At 55.1% G+C, this 18,028-nt stretch overlaps 1 protein-coding gene across 1 annotated transcript; it reads right to left on the reverse strand.

The window, feature by feature from the left end:
• Window positions 1-3,012: 3,012 nt before the first annotated feature.
• On the reverse strand, window positions 3,013-17,534 carry TP53INP2 (tumor protein p53 inducible nuclear protein 2; the record flags this gene model as incomplete). The annotated part of the gene is made up of 4 exons (XM_083873397.1): window positions 17,447-17,534; window positions 8,244-8,584; window positions 4,740-4,869; window positions 3,013-3,265 (listed from the first exon to the last, which is right to left on the reverse strand). The coding sequence occupies exons 2-4, from the start codon at window positions 8,365-8,367 to the stop codon at window positions 3,013-3,015; spliced, it is 507 nt and encodes a 168-aa protein (XP_083729523.1). The 5' UTR covers window positions 8,368-8,584; window positions 17,447-17,534.
• Window positions 17,535-18,028: the final 494 nt, after the last annotated feature.

Below are 18,028 nucleotides of genomic sequence, written 5' to 3' on the forward strand. Positions count from 1 at the left end.
CAAAATTCACCCCACCTGCCCCAGCAGGACCAGCCCAAGAGCTCCCTCCAAACCAGAACCTTCCCACTGGAACCACCACACAGTGCATCACAAACACTGGGTAAAAAAAAAAAAACACACACACACACACACACACACACAAAAAAAAAAAAAAAAAAAAAAAAAAAAAAAAAAAAAAAAAAAATTCAACCCCAAAACAAACTACTGAACACCCAAACTGGGCTGTGAAATATCTACACATGCAAATGTGTGCACACACAGGAAGTTCTCAGTTTTTAAGCACCTTTCATTTGTTTTAAGATCTGAAGAGACAAAAAAACTCAGAGAATAGGGGTTTTTTTTGCTCTGGCAGCACTGGGCAGGAGGCCTGGGACCAGGCCAGGCCTTCTGCTTGCTACTGGGCAGGAGCAGAACACTGCACAGCTTGACCAGAGCACACTGAGGGTGGGTCACTCTCAGGGGTGACAGTCACCTTGCAAGGGTTGTCAGATGAGTGTTAAGTGTTAATACATGACAAGAGTGCAAACAACAGAGGAGACTTGCAAGAGCTCATCTGCTGTGGTTTGTGCACTCCACTGACCTGCCAGAGGCTCAAGGGCTGGATTAACCTCTTCATGAAAACATAATTAATAATTTATTAATGTTTTATAAACATACTCTGGATATAAAGTGTGACAATAGTTCTGCTGCAACTCCTGTGCTGGCTGGACACAGAGTGATGAAAAAGACATCTCAGACTGGCACAGAAAGAGTTTGAATTTGTTTCTGAAAACCAGGATGGAGGAAGAAGATCACCTGTTTGAAATGGGCACTGGGGGCTGGATGCTGGTGGCAGTACCAGGCTGAGACAAGTCCCCCAGGAACACGGCCAAGGAGTTCTGGCTCACAGCAGATGAGAAGGGAGCACAGGAGAATTTCCATAACGGATTTCTCCTGGGGTACCATTTCCAGCAGTCAGGCAGGCACGGGACAGCCTGGCAGGTGAGACATGGCAGGAGCTGCCTTGGGGCACCTGTGCCAGTGTCCCTGCACATGCCCTGCTCCCCATCCATCCCAGGCATCACTGCAGGGGGAAAAAAAAAGGCATTGAGTGTGAAGCCCAGGAAGTCAAAGGATGTAAACACTCCCCTGGGGTCAGGAGATGTCAGTCTCTTCACCAAGAAGACACCAGGGAGGGACCAGGGTGATCTCAGTGTGGTCTCAGGCTTGGTGAGAGACAGAGGTTGCAGTGAGCCCCAAGGAGGGCAGGGCAATGTCGAGGGCACAGAGTTCGCCAGCTCTGTGCTTTTGGGAATGCCGAGGCAGTGGAGTGAAGGAGAAATGCTGCAGGTGAGCAGCAGCAGTCAGCTACTGTGGTCCAGGCTCTGTGGCCCAGAGCTAGGGGCTGTTGCTACTAAGAAGGTTCATTTTGGCTTTAATATCATTAAAATAATTAATAACTATCAGCTGTTTCAGCTTGGGCTCACCACAATTCCTTCAGCCGAGGGCCCCAGCTGATATTAATGGATGCAACAGTGGAAGAATGTCTGGTGAAATCAGAATTTTCTGGAGTGTTGTGGGGGTATTTCTTGTCTCAGAGGGTGGGAATCCAGGCTGTGAGCTGATCATGAGCAAGATGCTTTCCCAGGGCACAGGGTGCAAAACCAGTTTCTAAAAGGAGCGAACTGGGGGCAGATCAGCAAATTTCTCCTGGATGTGTAGCTGGTGCTGGAGTCAGTGAAAAGCCTGGACCATGTTCTTCGAAAGGCAGAAGGAGTCCATCATGGAGAGAGGAGGAATTTGCATTAAAAATTAGCGTCACCTAGCAGAGGAATTTGGCTCTTCATGGGAAAGGATGCCATTTTTAGGGGGGAAAGAAGATGCTTCTGTTACAGCTCCTGTTACAGCAACCCTCTCACACAGGCCTGCCTCATCCTGACACATTGCAGTGGCTCTCAGATCCATCACTGTCCTTACGTCAGCCTCTTCCCTCCGGTCCCCTCTTCAGCACCTCTTCACCACCACCATGGACGTGCTTTGGCCACCTCAGGGAAGCTTTGCAGATCCCTGTCTCCTCTCCCCTCCCGGGGACTGACACCAGGCAGACAATGCTCCTCAGCTTAACAGTGCCTCTTCTGAGTGTAAAGGTACAGAGAGAAATATATACAAACACATATACAGGCGTATCCATAGGGATACAGGTGTGGCTGGGGCAGGTGACTGGCTCCAGGAGGAAGGGGCTTGCTCAGATGGGACCACCAGTCATGGTGATGTCACCCCACGCTGGCCAACCTTCCTGGCACGGTAGCCAAGAGCTCCGGTGCGGCGCTGGGATGGTGCTTTGATTCCTGAGATTCCTTTTAAGGTTGATTTAAAAAAAAACACCATGAAGCACCAGGAGACGACTGGCTGACCCAGCCACGGAGATTCCACCAGCGCTTTCAACCACAAGCCCCTTCGGGAGTGGCAGTGGGGGGTTATCTTATCATGGTAAAATGTAGCTAATAAATCAAGGAAGGAGTAAAGTATTTGCTGGTTTTGCAGGGCGGAAGCATTATTTAGTGTCATTGATGAGATTTTCCTAAAAATCCCAAATCTTGTGGCTTCATTGCTCTTGTCATTCCTGCTCGGTGTCTCTGTGACATCCCAGCCAGGCTGTACATGAAGTCATGATGTAAGGAAAGGCACTGATGTCACAGGCTTATCAGGACAAACAGGTTTCACCGGGAACAGGTGGATTTCGGGAACAGATGATTTCACTGGGAATGCTGATTTCCCACGCGAAGGCTGTCGAGGCTGTTGGGGAGGGGTGGTGTGGCCCTCCATGCCGGCGGCTTCAGGGGTCGTGGCCCAGACGGCATCGAGGGTGCGGGACGCGGTGAGAGCTACAGGAGGAAGATGAGAAGTGCGGGCCAGGCGTGCGGGCGCGGGGTGTGAAGTGAAGCCGCCGCCGTGTCCCCGGTGTCCGCGGGGGCCGCACTCCCGGGGCCGGGGCCGGGGCCGGCGGGGGAGCCCCTGGGCGGCGGAGCGAGGTCAGTAGTTGCAGTGGCGCTGGCAGGGCTGGTGGACGAAGGCCCCTGGGAGCTGCTTGGCGCGGCGGGGCGGGCGCTGCCGGGCCCGGTTCTGCCGCTGCAGCGCCTTCTGGCCCAGGCGGTGCCGCTCCGCCAGCTGCTTGGCTCGCTGCGCCCGCTGCGCCTGCCCCGCCTTGTCCAGCGCCGCCGCCTTCACCGCCAGCGCCCGGCCGTGGTGTGCCACCGGCAGCTCCGGCTGCGGCTCGGGCACGTCCCTGCGGAGACAGCGGGGTCAGCGCCACAGCACCGCCCGAGCTACCGGGGGACAGAGCTCACCAACCCCCGCCCCGCACACCGTGCCCCGGCGCGGCTCTCATGCCCCAACAGCCTGAGGGAAGGGATGCTCCAGCAACGCAGGCTGTGCGACACCTGGAAAAATCCAAACACCACCAGGAGCCCCACACTTAAGTCCCTTGAGCTTGGTCTGTCTCCATCCCACTGTGAGCCCTTGGGAGCCTTGGTTAGTCTCAGATTCCCTTTAGCCCTTCTCTGCCCCCTCCAGCACTAAGGAGCTCCTGAAGCTCTGGACACCGAGCTCTGGCCCTCAGGGAGACTTTGGAAAGAGAGGAGTCCTGAAGGAATGGTGTCACCTAGACAGGAATGGTGTCCACTAGCCAAGACCGGTGTCATCTAACCAGGAATGGTGTTCTCTAGCCAAGAATAGCACCTCCCAACTAGGAACACTGTCCTCTAACCAGGAACAGTGTCTCCTAGCCTGGAGCAAAGCTGACACCAAATTCTTACTCCTCCCCTGCCCCACTGAGGGGCTTCAGGTGTGGTGTTGGACGGCTGGGACTGGGAGGACAGCAGGCACCCCAAGGCACAGTGGCAGCCAGGGCTCATCCAGCAGCAGTCGGGCTGAGCGTGGGCACGCTCCAGGTTTCCCTTGGGGGCTGCTGGGCAGTGGAGAGTAGCCCTTGGGAGAGGGCAGAGCTCCAGGATGTGGCCCCAGGAATGGGTGTGGAGGGCTCCAGCCCACAGGTCTGGGGGGGTCAAAGGAGCCATTTGGAGCATTTCTGTTTAATTTCCCCACCACTAAGCTGGGGTTTGGGCCAAGGAGAAGCTGGTGATGTCCCACTCCCCACATCTGTGGGATACTCCCCGTGCTGGGCCAATCTGGGGCCAGGTGGGGAATTGAGGGGGGCTGCAGCACCTTCCTGCCTGGAGGACCTAGGGGTCTTCAGGGGGCCACTGTGCCCAAAGGCCACCCTGTCCCATTAGGTTTGCTTTGCTTGGGCCATACCTATGCAAACCCCCTCCTGCCCAGAAACCTGCCCTGGACAAGAGGTACTGGCATTGGCAGGAGCGGCTTTTAAACAGGTGGCTGTGCCAGGAGACCTTGCTAAGGGCAGAGGAGATAAACACAGCCCTCTCCCACCATAGCCCAGTGCCAAGCTCATGTCCTGCAGCCATGGCCATCTGAATATGCTACTGAGACCCCTTAGCAGGGAATTTTGGGACATGGGAGCTGCCAGCCACACATAGTGCCTGCTGGGGCACCCTGCCAGATATGCAGGGCGCTCCCTGAGGTGGGCGTGAGGACACTGTGGTCTCCCACTGCCTCACTATGGGTGAAACATTCCTGGGTGTAGGTGGGGATTTGGGACGGCGGGACTGACCATCCACCCCTGGTTCCTCAGTGGGTGCTGGGGCTGCTGGCCCCCCAAACACCTTCAAAAGTGCACTCACTCTGCAGCATCGTCCTCGGGGCCCTCCCCATCCACCTCGAGGGTGCTGGTGACGTAGACAGACATGCTGGGGTGCTCGATGAGCAGGTCCTCCATGGGGCTGCTCCCCACGCCGTCGGGGCCGGGCTCCTCTGCAGTAAAACAGGGGGGAGGGGTGACAAACCAACTCTCGTCCATCAAGCAGGGACCGGCCGGAGCCGGGGAAGCGGCCGGCGGCGGTGGCGGACCGGGGGGTGTCGGGCGGGGTCGCGCCGAGCGCCCGGTACCGCCAGCACCCGGGCGCCGGGCGGGGCCGGGGCGGGCACGGCTGCCTGGGACGGGGGTGCAGAGCCATGCGGGGCGCAGCGGGGACACACACACATACCATGTACAGTGGGGAGGGAGGGGGAGAGAAAGGGTCATCGTTAGTGCGAGAGACACCCACCGCCACCACACCGCCACACGCGGGCCCGGCGCCGCGCCTCGGCCAGAACCGCCCGCTCCGGGACCCGGCGTGGCCTGGAAACGGGTCTGCTGGGACAAGCTGAACCACAGACTTGAGACACCAGTGGCGTTCACTGCAGCAATGGGGTGGGTTTTTTCCTTCTCAAAAGGAGAGAATAAGTTCAGGCAGTGAAAAATGCTGCTTTCCCCGTTCTGATGGCACCTGAGCCGGGCCGGGCCGGGCCGGGGGAATGCCGACACGCCTGTGCTCACAAACAACACCCAGCAAACATGGGAACCAAGCACACACAGAGCAGGAAAACAGTCCACACCTTTTCTCTGGAAGAAATAATGAGAATAAATTCTTCAGCAAGGGTTTTTCACTGTGCCTTCAACTCCAGCCTGTTAGAGGCCAAATTTTGAGTGGCTGATCCAGAAGCTGACACTCCCCCAACCTCCCATGCCTTCCCTTCTTAAGATCTACCTGGCAACGGCACTTGGGGCCGGTGCTTCTCTAGGCTGTCTGTGCTTGGAATTACCGGTGCTGTAGTGGGAAGGGAGCATGCACCAAATGTGGGGATGCCTACACCCATTCCCAGATTCATCAGGGGGATTTGAGGGAACTGGTGAGGGAGGAGGCAGTGCAGTATCTATATGGACCCTGCAGCTGGGTGAGGGACCAGGAGGAAGCACAGATTAATCTCTTCTTGTGTGGAGAAACACAGAGCATGGGGCTGGGTATTCCTGGCTTGGTGCATCCCCAGCTCCTCCTGCAGCTGATGCCCCAGCCCAGGGCTTAGGACAGGCCACAGTTGGCCTTGCAAACACGAGAATGCCTTTCCCCAGGTCAGAGGATATCAATCTATTAATAGTTGCTGACATGCCAGGCTGGACATTGTTTGTCAGCCTGGAGACGGCCACCGAGCCTGGCTGGAGCAGCGCTCCCACAGCAGTGGTCTCTGGGCACGGAGACCAGGGGAATGCCCTGTACTTATCCTTTGCCAAGGTGGATTTTAATGTCACAAAGCAATATTTTGGGATCCCCAAGTACCTCTGTGATGCAGCCACATCCTGGGAGATGCTCTTTGCTCTCTCCCTGGGTGCTGAGCAGGGCCAGGCTAAGCAAGGAGGCAAGAGTGGCATCAGAAACATTCTGGGAAGGTCTGAGTAATTTGGGTGCATTTTGCAACACAGGGGACAATGACCAGGCTGACAGTGGCTGAATCCAGAGGCTCTGTAAGTTGCCTCTCTGCAGCTGGGATGTAGCCAGGCTGGGAGCTGCTGCTGGCTACCACAACTCCAAGGGGAAGGATGGGGTTGGAGTCTCCAGATTTGTTTCTTGGAAATGTTTGGTATAACTCAAGCCCCAGAAACAGGGCTGAAAGAATCTGGTCCCCCACTGCTCAGGGACTGCTGTGGGAACAGACTGCAGCTGAATTAGCAGTGGAGTGGCATTCACAGGCAGACATTGCCAGAAGCCAGCGCTGCACTGAGAGCCGAGGCACTCCACTGGAAAAACATGAAGTGTTTTGTGCCAGAGTCAAGCCCTGGTCCCCTCTGAGCCATCTGCAGCCTTGACCCACGGATCAGGGCACAGCGTAACGTTTCTCTGGCTGGGGAAGCTCCTGGCTCCTCCTGGCATGCTTTAGGCTCACTGCAGCTGCTGCCAGCTGGCCCTGACACGTGGCAGCTGCATGCCCACTGCTCCAGGGACCTCCTTGCAAGAACCCTCTGCCATGGCACTGCTGTGACCCTCCCTGGACAGTCACCTGAATGCCCAGAGGACAGGGAAGCCTCCACAGCTGCCCATGCGCACACCACCCATCACCTCCAGCAGCTCTCCACAGTGCTCCCACCAGGCATGGGGCTGGCCCTGTCCCCCATCCCAGTCTTGTCCCTGCTATGGTCACCTCTCTAGGTCACTGCATATGGAAAAAAAAACTAATTAACAACTCGAATCACAAAAACAAGCATGGGGAACAGGCAGGGAACATCTGCTCAGAGACCTGCTGCCTGCAAGAGGGAGGACGAAACCCTTCTCCTAAACCTGCAGGATACATCTGTGGTGCCCTGGGTGTCACAACCAACCAGGGGCTACAAAAGCACAGCCATCAGAAGCTCCTGCACAGACAGGAGGATTTGACTCTGATTGCTGCTGGATTTGCAAGGAATTGTCATAAAAATATCATTGCAATGGCTGAGTCATCAATCTACAACAGAAACTCCCAAGGTCTGAACAGAGCTGGAGAAGATCTGCTCAGGAGGAATTCAGTCTACCTCACTGGTGTCAAACGGGGAATGGGGAGCCCTGTGGGCTCTCTAGGTACAGGCACCTGGTGCCAAACATCCCTTGTGCTTGGCATGGACAGTGGAAATAATTTGGGAAGACAACCCCCATGGAACTGAGATTTACTCCTCTTACGTGACCCAAACATGGCCAGATCCCTGGTGGCATATCCCCAGCTGAGACAGGCAGGCACCACTGCCACCTGCCCTCACATGCGGACAACGCAATCCCCCCACCAGCACCCCAGGACTGGGGTCTCCCAGGGGAACAGGCTCCCAGCAGGGGCAGGGCAGGGAGCAGCTAAGCTTGGCTCTTCCTGGAAAAGTGCTGTCCAGGGCACAGCTCAGCTATGGCAGTGCCACAGGCGGTGGCAGAGCCTGCTAGGGCTAGGTCCCTCACCTCACCGACCCCCCCATGGGCAGCATCACACCAAAACTCTGGGTGATCTCCCTGGCTAGTGCCTTGCCAGGGTCCCCTCCTGGGATTGGAGGCACTTGGAGACTTGTGGGCAGCAGCAACCCCAGCTGGAAATGCTGATGCTGCCCCCACAGTGGCAGAAAGTTGAGAACCATCACTGGGAGAGGAAAGGGAAAGGAGGAGCAGGTAAGGGGCTGCTGCAGTGACCACAGGCCTGGGCACCATGGGCAAAGCATGGGGACTAGGGGAGAAAAAATTAAGGCAGAGCAGCTCCCATGTGGTGTAAGCTCATCTGCTGACATCTCAAGGGTTTCCCCAGCTCTGGAGAGACAAGGTGCAGCAGAGGCTGTGGGAAGCCAGTGCTCTTGCTTTCCTCACCTGCAAGATCAATTATGAGCCAGCCATCCTCCTCCTCCTCTTCCTCAACAAAGGGTTTGGGCTCCTCCAGGCCCTCTGGTGTGTTGCTCTCACTGAAGAAGAGGCTGGTGAGACGCTGAAACATGGTGGGGAGCAGTCCAGCAGGATGGATGGGGAGATAGAGCTGGGCACCAGCTTCCAGGCACAGACACAGGAGAGATGGGCAGGGAAAGGAAATAGAGCACTCAAGGTCTCAGTGACAGAAATGCTTGGCTGCCAGAGAAATCAGAGCTAAGTGGTGGGCAGTGCAATTGTGAGGTTCTTCACTGGGGAGGTTCTTCACTTGCCTTCAGTGCAAAGGCCTGTAAAAGGGGGAGAAAAAGGTACAGCACATTAAAACAGGCTGGCAGTGTGGCCCTCCTCTCACCCAGGGACTCAGATGGGCTCAAGGGCTCAGCAAAAAGTGGCTCTGATCTGTGCCATGGGCTGCCCCAGCTGGTTTTGTATCTGAAAGCAACAGTGAAGGGCTGGGTGCCTGTGCCCTGCAGCCGCCACCTGCATCAAGCCCCACATTGTGTCCCCATCCTCATGGGTGGGGTGTCCCAGGAGATCCACCCCCAGGAGCTGGCAGGGACAGAGCAGACACTGTCCCTAAGTCAGGCAAACGTGCCAAGTTCCTTGCAGCAGGCAGGGCAAGGACAGCATTGTCACAGAATCCCATATGGTTTGGATTGGGAGGGACATTAAAGCCCATCTCATTCTACAGCTCTGCCATGGGCAGGGACACCTTCCACTATCCCAGGGTGCTCCAAGCCCCATCCAGTCTGGCCTTGGACACTGCCAGGGGCAGCCACAGCTTCGCTGGGCACTCTGTGCCAGGGCCTCCCACCCTCACAGGGAACAATTCTTTCCCAATATCGCATTTATCCCTGCCCTCTGCCAGTGGAAAGCCATTCCCTTGTCCTGTCTCTCCAGTCCTTGATCCAAAGTCTCTTTCTAGATCTCTTGAGCCTCTTTAGGCACTGGAAAGAGCTGTAAGGTCTCCCTGGATTCACTTCTCCAGTTGAGCACCCACAGCTCTCCCAGTCCAGCTCCAGAGCTGAGGTGCTCCAGCCCTTGGAACATCTTTGTGGCCACCTTTGGACTCACTCCAGCAGCTCCACATCCTTCTAATGTTCTCCAGGTCTGGAGGGGTCTCCAGGGCTGGAGGTCTCACCTGAGTGGGCAGAGGGGCAGAATCCGCCCCCATCTGCTGCCCACACTGTGGGGACGAGCTCAGGGTGCTGTTGGCTCTCTGGGCTGCCAGCACACACTGTTGTTCACATCCAGCCTCTCATCCCAGCCCTTTGTGGGTCTCTGCTTCACCTCATCACTGTTTTATCTCTGGGCAGGCAGATTTCCTCCAGTGTGAAGGGAGGTCAGCACTCACTAATTTCATGAATGACTGCCAAGCTTCTGGCAAGGCACAGGAATGGCAGCCAAAAGGTGCAGAGTGTTATTTGTGTGTTCTTTGTGTGCCTCTTGGTCCAGAGACATTAAAAGGGCATTAAAAGGCCATAAAATGCCATCAGGAGCTCAGTGCAGTGAGAAGGGAAGCTGGGTGCTGCTGTGCCTGGGACACTAATGTGGGTGCACCTAAAGTATAAATTCCCATTTCATGGCAAAGCCCCAGTTCAGGGCCCTGTCAACCAAGGGCCACAGATCTTGAGTGATCCTCCACTCAGGGGAAACTCCATCTGCTCTAGGCAGCGTGGAATGGGAAGGGTACAGGAGGCACCACGTGTCCATACACAGCCCAGTCCTCCAGCAGGTCAAGTTCTAGCTCAGCCCTGCTGCCCCATGAAGTGGCTTCCCCAGTCCCAGCATCCTGGGAAAGTGTCTAGCCTGGGCACTGCAGCTCTGGGGCTCAGGCACTCTTTAATTCACCCCAGTGGGATGGCAGTGCCTTTTGCAGTCTCTCTTTGCTCTGCCATGGGAGCAACAACATCTGCTCTACAATGCAGAAAATGAGAAATCAAAGGAGCCTTCCCTCTGGATGGGATCCCCTGGACCTCAGAGGCTCTGATCTCTGATACTCCCAGATGCAGAAGGAAGTGATGGAGCATGAAGCAGCCTTGCAAAACCCAGCTCTTCCTGCCTGGCATGGCCAGGGCAGCAGTGTGACACTACCTGTCCCCTAGAGCAGGTCTCAAGCCCCTGGTGACTTCAGTTGCCCCAGAGGCACAAGGCAGGCCATGAGCCACAGCCATGCCTTGCTGCATACTGCAGTGCTCAGGGGTCTAGCCCGGTTTCCCACTCACTCTGGGATGGCTCAGCTGAGGCTTGTGGAGCCTCTCACCAGGAAGAATAGGAGGTCAGGGAGGACTCTCTGCTGTGTGTCCTAAGAGGGTCCCTGGAGGCACTCAGCAGGGAGGATTTGGGCATTGAGACATGACAGAGTTGTTTCTCTGACCCCACCACCACCACAGCCATTCTGTTATCCTCCAGTGCTATCAGTTAAATCAGCTGGACACTCCCTTTACCTGGATCATTAAAGCATAATAATATAAGTTAGGGAAACAACACGAAGCCCAGCTGGGCTTTAAATGGACTCCGGTGTGCTCCATGCCCAGCACAGGGGGAGTTCCCTCCCACAGGATGTCCATGTGCATCCATCCCCACCCGGCCAGGCTGGCTAGGGCCACCCTGGCCAGCCCTGAGGCCTGTGGCACAGAGCCACAGCTTCATCCTGCCAGCTCAGCCTGGAAACCTGGCACCTGCCTGAGCACTCGCCTAGCCAGTAAATATCTTTTAATATGACATGAATAATATTTTTAAGAAGTTTATTAAATATCTAATTGTGGCAGAAACTCCACAGCTTCCAGTTCCTGCTGGTGATGTCGCAGTCTCCACTGTTTGCTCCTCCCCAGGTGCCTGGGCAGGAGGGACTGGGGCAGCTTGTGGCAGGTACAGCGATCACAGGGGGCCAGTCCCCTGAGGCGACCATGGCCCTGGCTCAGTGTGAGGCCAGGAGTGGTTCATGTGCTTACTGAGCTGGGGCATTGCCAGGCTGGAAGAAGTGCTGAGCCAAAGCTGACCCCAAGTGTCACCAGGCAGGTTCTCAGGATGACACAGTGGGGCTGGGGACAGCAGGGTCTCCTGTCTTGTGCCCCAAGCCCACCACACTAAGAGGACACTGTCAATGTTCTTGACTTACCTCATGCAATTGTCATCTTTCATCCTGCCTAGATATGGGTGTCACCCAACAGCAGAGCTGAGGACAAGATCTGGCACACAGGGACAGGGGAAGACAGTGGCCCCAATCTGGCTGCCAGGGGAAGGTCACCCAAAAAAGCACTCAAGCAGCTACCACAGGCCAGGGGCTGAGTCAGTCAGGAATTTTCCCTGTTGCCTAAGCAAAGTCCACCTGGAATGTCTCACTGCAGTGAGTGCTTCCCATGCTCTGCAGGCTTGGCTTTGGGAGCCCCCTACAAGGGACTCATCCTCCAGAGCAAGCTCAAAGTCAAATGATCAATGACATGGTCAAAACTTTTTAGTTTTCCTTTGTTAAATCATGCCAAAAGCTTTCACAGGACAGTAGGAAAGCTGGTTCCCCAGCAACAGCTCAGAGAACCTGCCTGCTTAGGTACCAGTCCTCAGAAAATTGCAGGATGCAGGCAAGGGGAATAAGGTGCCTGGGCTCCCAGGTACCCACCCTAGCCCAGAGGTAATCTGTCTTTTCTGAAGACACAACAGATACTATTATTTTTGATTGTCCCCTCTCCCAAATTTAACTTAAGTTAAAGCACAGGGGTTCACAGGCAGCTGCCATAGCTCTGGAGGAAGTGGGAGTTAAAAGCTCCCCAAGAGCAAAACTTGAAATGGATCATTTTGACGGATCATTCACCAAAGAATTCAAGTAATTATCCAGCTATTACCCTCCCAAGGCAGGGAACGTGGGGTGGCCCTGACCCTCTTCCTCATGCAAGGGAGTCTGTGCCACGGGTGGTGCCCAGGGAGCTGCAGGAGGCTCCTGGCAAAGCTTTCAGGATCAAATCTGCAGGGTAAGAGCAGGAGCAAGGCCAAAATGGAGGCAAGAGCAAAAATGAGCATTAAATCCCCCCCTCACTTGAGCCTGTCTCCTCTGAAAAACTCAGGTTAAAGCAGCAGGATGAAGCTCTCACCCCCAAAACTCTCAGCAGGTTCATGGATGACATTGAACTGTGTGGAACAGTCAATTTCAGCAGACGGAAAGGATGGGGCATCCAGAGGGCCCTGGGCAGGCTGGAGGAGTGTGCTCTTGTGAATCTCATGAAGTTCAACCAGGCCAAGTGCAAGGTCCTGTACCTGGGTCAGGGCAGCCCCAGCCCCAGCACAGGCTGGGGGCTGGGTGGGTTCAGAGAAGCCCTAGGAGAAGGACTTGGGGGTATTGGTGGGGACAAATTGGATGTGACCTGGCCATTGGCACTGGCAGCCCAGAAACCAACTCTGTGCTGAGGGATTCTGCCCCTCTGCCCACTCAGGTGAGACCCCACCTGCAGAGCTGTCTCCAGCCCTGGGGACCCAGCATAAGAAGGATGTGGGGCTACTGGAGTGAGTCCAGGGGTGGCCACAAAGATGCTCCAAAGGCTGGAGCCCCTCAGCTGTGGGACAGGCTGGTATAGCTGGGCATGTTCACCTGGAGAAGAGAAGGATCCAGGGAGACCTCAGAGCCTCTTCCAGTGCCTAAAGGGGCTCCAGGAGAGCTGGGGAGGGACTGGGGACAAGGGTCTGGAATGCCAGGACTAGGAGGAATGGCTTTCCACTGGAAAAGGGCAGGGATAGATGGGCTAATGGGAAAGAATTGTTCCCTCTAAGGATGGGAAGGCCCTGGCACAGGGTGCCCAGAGAAGCTGTGGCCACCCCATCCCTGGAAGCATTCAAGGCCAGACTGGATGGGGCTTGGAGCAACCTGGGATAGTGGAAGGTGTCCCTGCCTATGGCAAGGGTGTGGAATGAGATCTCTGTAAGGTACCTTCCAACCCCAACCAGTCTGTGAGTCTGCAATCTCCCACCCGCCTAGAAGGGAGCAGCTCCTGGCCTCAAGCTGCTCCAGACCCTCCCTGGCAGCCACCAAGCTTCTCCATCATCGTGGAGGGCTCAGGGTGATCTGCTCAGCCCTTCACAAGTCAAGAGACTCCTTGGCCAGCCTGCCCAGACAGTGAGATGGCCATGTGCCACCTCCATCCCTACAGGTTCCACCAAGCACTTCCCTGGCTGGGGCAGCCAGTAGCAGATCAAGCTCTGAAGTCTATCCAGGAATTTGGAAAGCCTCTGCTTTCCCTGCAGTAGACACTTGCCCCATTTACACAAGGGCATGGAGGGCTGGCAGCTTCAATGGGAACTGCAGCGCGGGAGGGACCAACTGTGTCCCTGACAGGGGACTGAAGTCAATCTGTGCCTTGTTACCAGGCAGAGGTGGTGCCCACAGAACCAGTTTAGAACAGGAGATGGCTTCTCTTCTTCTCAGGTCCCTTTTTCCAGCTTTCCTGTGTCTGCAGGTACCCCACGTCTGTGGAGGAGGTGTATCCCATGTGTCCTCCCTTGAGACACATGGCGTCTGCCTATGTACCACATCCTTGGGGCTGAGCTGCCCCAGAAACCACACTGACCCCCTGTCCCCTGCCAGACCTGGGGCCACCACCACAGGACAGCTGCCATCCTTCACAGGCTTCCACAAACCCCCTTCCTCAATATGCCAACCCCATTCCAGGCACTGCCAGCACAAGGGGACAGCCCACCAGAGACACTCACTTGAGGACAGATGAGTTTCTAAATGAATTATCATACATTAATTATAAATTATTTTATACTATTATAAAATTATTATAAATCATTATAAATTATTATCAGACTCCTTCCAGAAAGTCCAACAGCCTTTTACAACAAGCCAGAAGGTATTAAAAATATTAAATTTAAAGTGGAAGTAAGGAAACCACAATGCATCAAGTTATTTTTCCCCTTCAGAAACCTCAACACAATAATTAGTTTTCTGAGTCACCGTGGCTGCAAATAACCCCAGGAGCTAAGAATAGGGAACAGGCTCGGCAGCAAAGCCCTGGGATGAGCCAGGAGCTCGCCAGGGCAGGAGCTGCAGTGTTGCAGGACTGGCAGCTCTCAAAAGTCACAGTCTGCAAGAACAACAGCAACTTCCCTTGGAAATGGCAACAGGCTCCCTGAAACTTTCCATAAATACTTGGTGGCAGGAGGGATGCTGCTGACAGGCAGCAGGAGCAGTCCTTCCTCAGCACAGCTAAGAACACCCCACGCAGTCATCCTGGCACAGGCAGAGGTACAAATCAGGTGCCTTCCTCCAACCCACTTGGGAAATGGGATTTTCAATTCATTTTACCTAAATTAGACAAGCGTTTCACAGGCTCACTGTGCTGGATATACAAAAATCCTAAACCTGACACAGAAACACAGAACACAGGAGAAGGGATCCGGCAGCTGGGCAGCCCAGGAGAGTTCTGCTCATCACCCCAGAAATGACCAGTGAATCACCCCTGTGATGTCCTCTACCCATTCCCATCAAGGGTGGGACCAGAGCTGCCAGGGACCTGCCTGGGACAGTTTGGCAGGGTTGAATTAACGCATTTGGTCCCACAACAACTGTGCTACAGGTCCAGCTGATCCCATTGCTTTGCCACCAGCCCCGCTGATGGGATTCCCTTGGGGGAGCCCTGGGCACAGGAGCAGAGCTGCACCCTGAGGTGCTGCTGGCACAGACAGGCTGATCCCAGCAAAACAGAGGCTGAGTCACAGCCAGAGCCTCTTCCATGGCAGATCAGGGGAGTAGAGGGGGGAGAGCAGAGAGCAGTTTGAAAAATCCCAACTCTTAATCACGAGACTCTTCTTATTAATGGCAGACCAAGACAGGACCTGGAAGGGCTTTCCTCAGCCAGTCCAGGGTCTCAGCAGGGACTGGAGCTCCCACATGCTCCTCCCGATCCTGCCTGAAGGAGGGGGACCCTGCAGAATGAGGAGGAGATGTTTTTCCTGGAGCTGGTCTCTGCATCCACGCAGGCCTTTGTGTCACTGCTGCAAGGGCAAATGTGACCTTGTGCTGTTTGATATAATCACACACAGTTCTGGAAAATCTGCCAGTGGCTGGCAGGATCCAGGAAATTTTAGATTTGCCATGAGCCATGCTATGACATTCTAGAACTGCCTTCCCTGGGATGCACTGGGTACAGCACCCCAAGGTACGAAGCATCCCCAGAAGCTGCACACTGGGAGAGGAGCAACCCACCCTTACAGCCTCCATAAATCACAGAGGCTGACACACCTGGCACACAGAACTTGGACACCACATGAACCCCAAGCTCCCCAGCAGCTCTTCCCAAGCCTGTTCAGTGCCCCCCCAACCAGAGTAGGACTTGCTGTGCAGTCAGCATTAAAATTCCTTTGGATACAAAATCATGTCACAGAGTTTTCCAGTTTTATTACAAGGAGGTGTTACCATTTCATTATCTGGGGAAAAACTTTTATATTTTTCCTTTTTTGTTCAGCCAGATAAGCAGCAGTTTGATGCCACAGCTTCCCAACAGTGACAGTGAGCTACAGCAGACAGCTTTTCTTTTTTTTTTTGTGGTCAGTTTGTTGTTTGAGGAGGGAGGAAAGGGTGTCTTTTGGGAGAAGGAAATATAAAAGGAGAGGAAAGATTTATTTTAGAGCAAAACAACACAGTTCTTGGCACTCTGTAGATTAAGCCTGGTGGGAAAGGAGGTCCAGCACAGTCCTGTACCAGAGCCCAACACCTGTTTCTGGGATGGTTTCCTACCCCAGCAAAACCTACACCAAACAAGCAACAGCACTTAGCACCTGCCCACTTCAGCACTGGCTATTGCTGAGTTCAAGGGATAATCCACTATTTTGGGATGCCAGGGTGCCAGTCCCTTTGCTCAGGTGCTCTGAGCAGGACTGTAGCTCCCCTACACAAATATGTAAATATATATGCATAAAAAAATTACAAGAGCAAAAATGCCCTTTTAAACCCACTTCTACACTCCACAAAGCCCAAGTTTTTCCACAATGAGTCTCCCCAGATGGGAGTAGGATTAGTTTCCAGAGTCTGCCAGGCTCAGCCAAGCTGAGGTGAGAGACATGAAATTGAGAGGGAAGTTGCCCTTTTAGGACTTACAATTTTTTTGAGCTGTCCCGAAGGAAATGCCCTTAGAGCAGCAATAGCAGAAGGAGATGCTGTGTTTGGTACCTGAGGGATTTCTCGGTTCAACATCCTGGGATGTGCTGGAGTTGCCCCACGGCACAAACCTCAGCCGAGCACTGCCAGTACCCTCTCCCTGCCATGCACGGCCCCTTCCCGGGCAGCCCCTTCCCGAGAAACTAAACTCAATTAAAATATCAAAGCATACATCTGAATCTCATTAAAACTGGTGGGATTTACAAAGACAATTGAGATCTAAAGACAGAGGGATCTAAATCCAAAGCACTATGGATTTATGGGAAAGAAGTTAAATAGATAATACTTTTCTGTATTAGAGATTTACATCTATTTACATTCTTTACACAAATTTATTTGATAGAGTAGCCGATATATGCTGTCTTTTATACAGTATATAATACGTGGTACAGGAAGGTGTTGCTGCCAGGACACCCCCCTGCAGAGGTTTGGAACGAGATGATTTTTAAGGTCACTCCCAACCTGACTCATTCTGTGATTCTATGACATATTTCTTATATTGACACATACTTGTATTTATATATTCACATTCCTTTTCCAAAACGCACGTTTTGCACCCGAAGACCATCTAAACATCACCGGGGGAGACACATCCACGTTTCCTGCTGAGAAAAGCCACAGCAGCGACTGGCGCGGGAGGGACACGGGGGCCACCCACGCGTGACCAACGCGGGCAAGTCCCACGTGCCACCTTGGCCACCGCCCCCGGGCCGATGGGGTCACGGTGGGACAAGGGGGAGAAGGGCTGTGACGTCTCAATGTCATATGCAAATGATTCGACGTCACCACTGCGCAGCCAATTGGAGCGGGGAACGACCGCCAATCTTAATCCGGTGATGAAGAAACAAACAACAGGAGCGGGGGGGCCGAAGCCGAGGGGTCCTGGGCCGCCCCCACCCCTCCCGCCGGACCCCTCCCCGCTCAGGCCGTGCGAGCCCCCCAAGCCCCAAGCCCCAACCCCGCGGGCCCGGCGCGGCCCCGACCGCGTCCCGCGGGGACTCACCGGCCCTGCGTGTCCCGGGCGGCGGAAGGCGCTGAGGTAGTGCCGGTGCGGTGCCGGGGCCGGTGCCACTGCGGACCCCGCGGTTCTGCCGAGCGCGCACCGCTCCCCCGCACAAATCGGCACCTTCCGACAGCTGATCGTGACGTCACAAAGAGGCCCCGCCCTTCGCCGCCGCAGCCAATGGGAGCGGGCGCAGGGAGGGTGGAGCCCGCTCCGGGGTGGGGCCGGGGGCCGCGGGGTCTCGGGGGGACGCGGGTGGGCGAGGCCGGAGGCCTTTGGGTTCCTCCGTGCCACGGGGCGAGGAGACGGCAGAGCCCCGGGCAGGCAGCGGAAAGCGGCTGAGGACTCCCAGGGACGCGGGGGGAAAAGGGAAAGGCTGGAGACCCCCGGAGTGGTGGGGTAGAGGGGAAGGGCTGAGACCTCCGGGGGTGCAGGGGAAGAGGGGAGTTCCGGCAGCGAGATACAACGGGAACGGGAGGAGGGTGATGGACGAAAAGTAAGAGCTGAAGCCTTAAAAAAAAAAAGCGATAGAGTCCAGTCCCGCCCGCAGCGCCCCGAGGACGCGGGGGGGACAGGAAGGAT

Source organism: Zosterops lateralis, assembly GCF_965231275.1.
Source record: "Zosterops lateralis genome assembly, chromosome: 16".
In the NCBI taxonomy this organism is placed as follows: Eukaryota; Metazoa; Chordata; class Aves; order Passeriformes; family Zosteropidae; genus Zosterops; species Zosterops lateralis.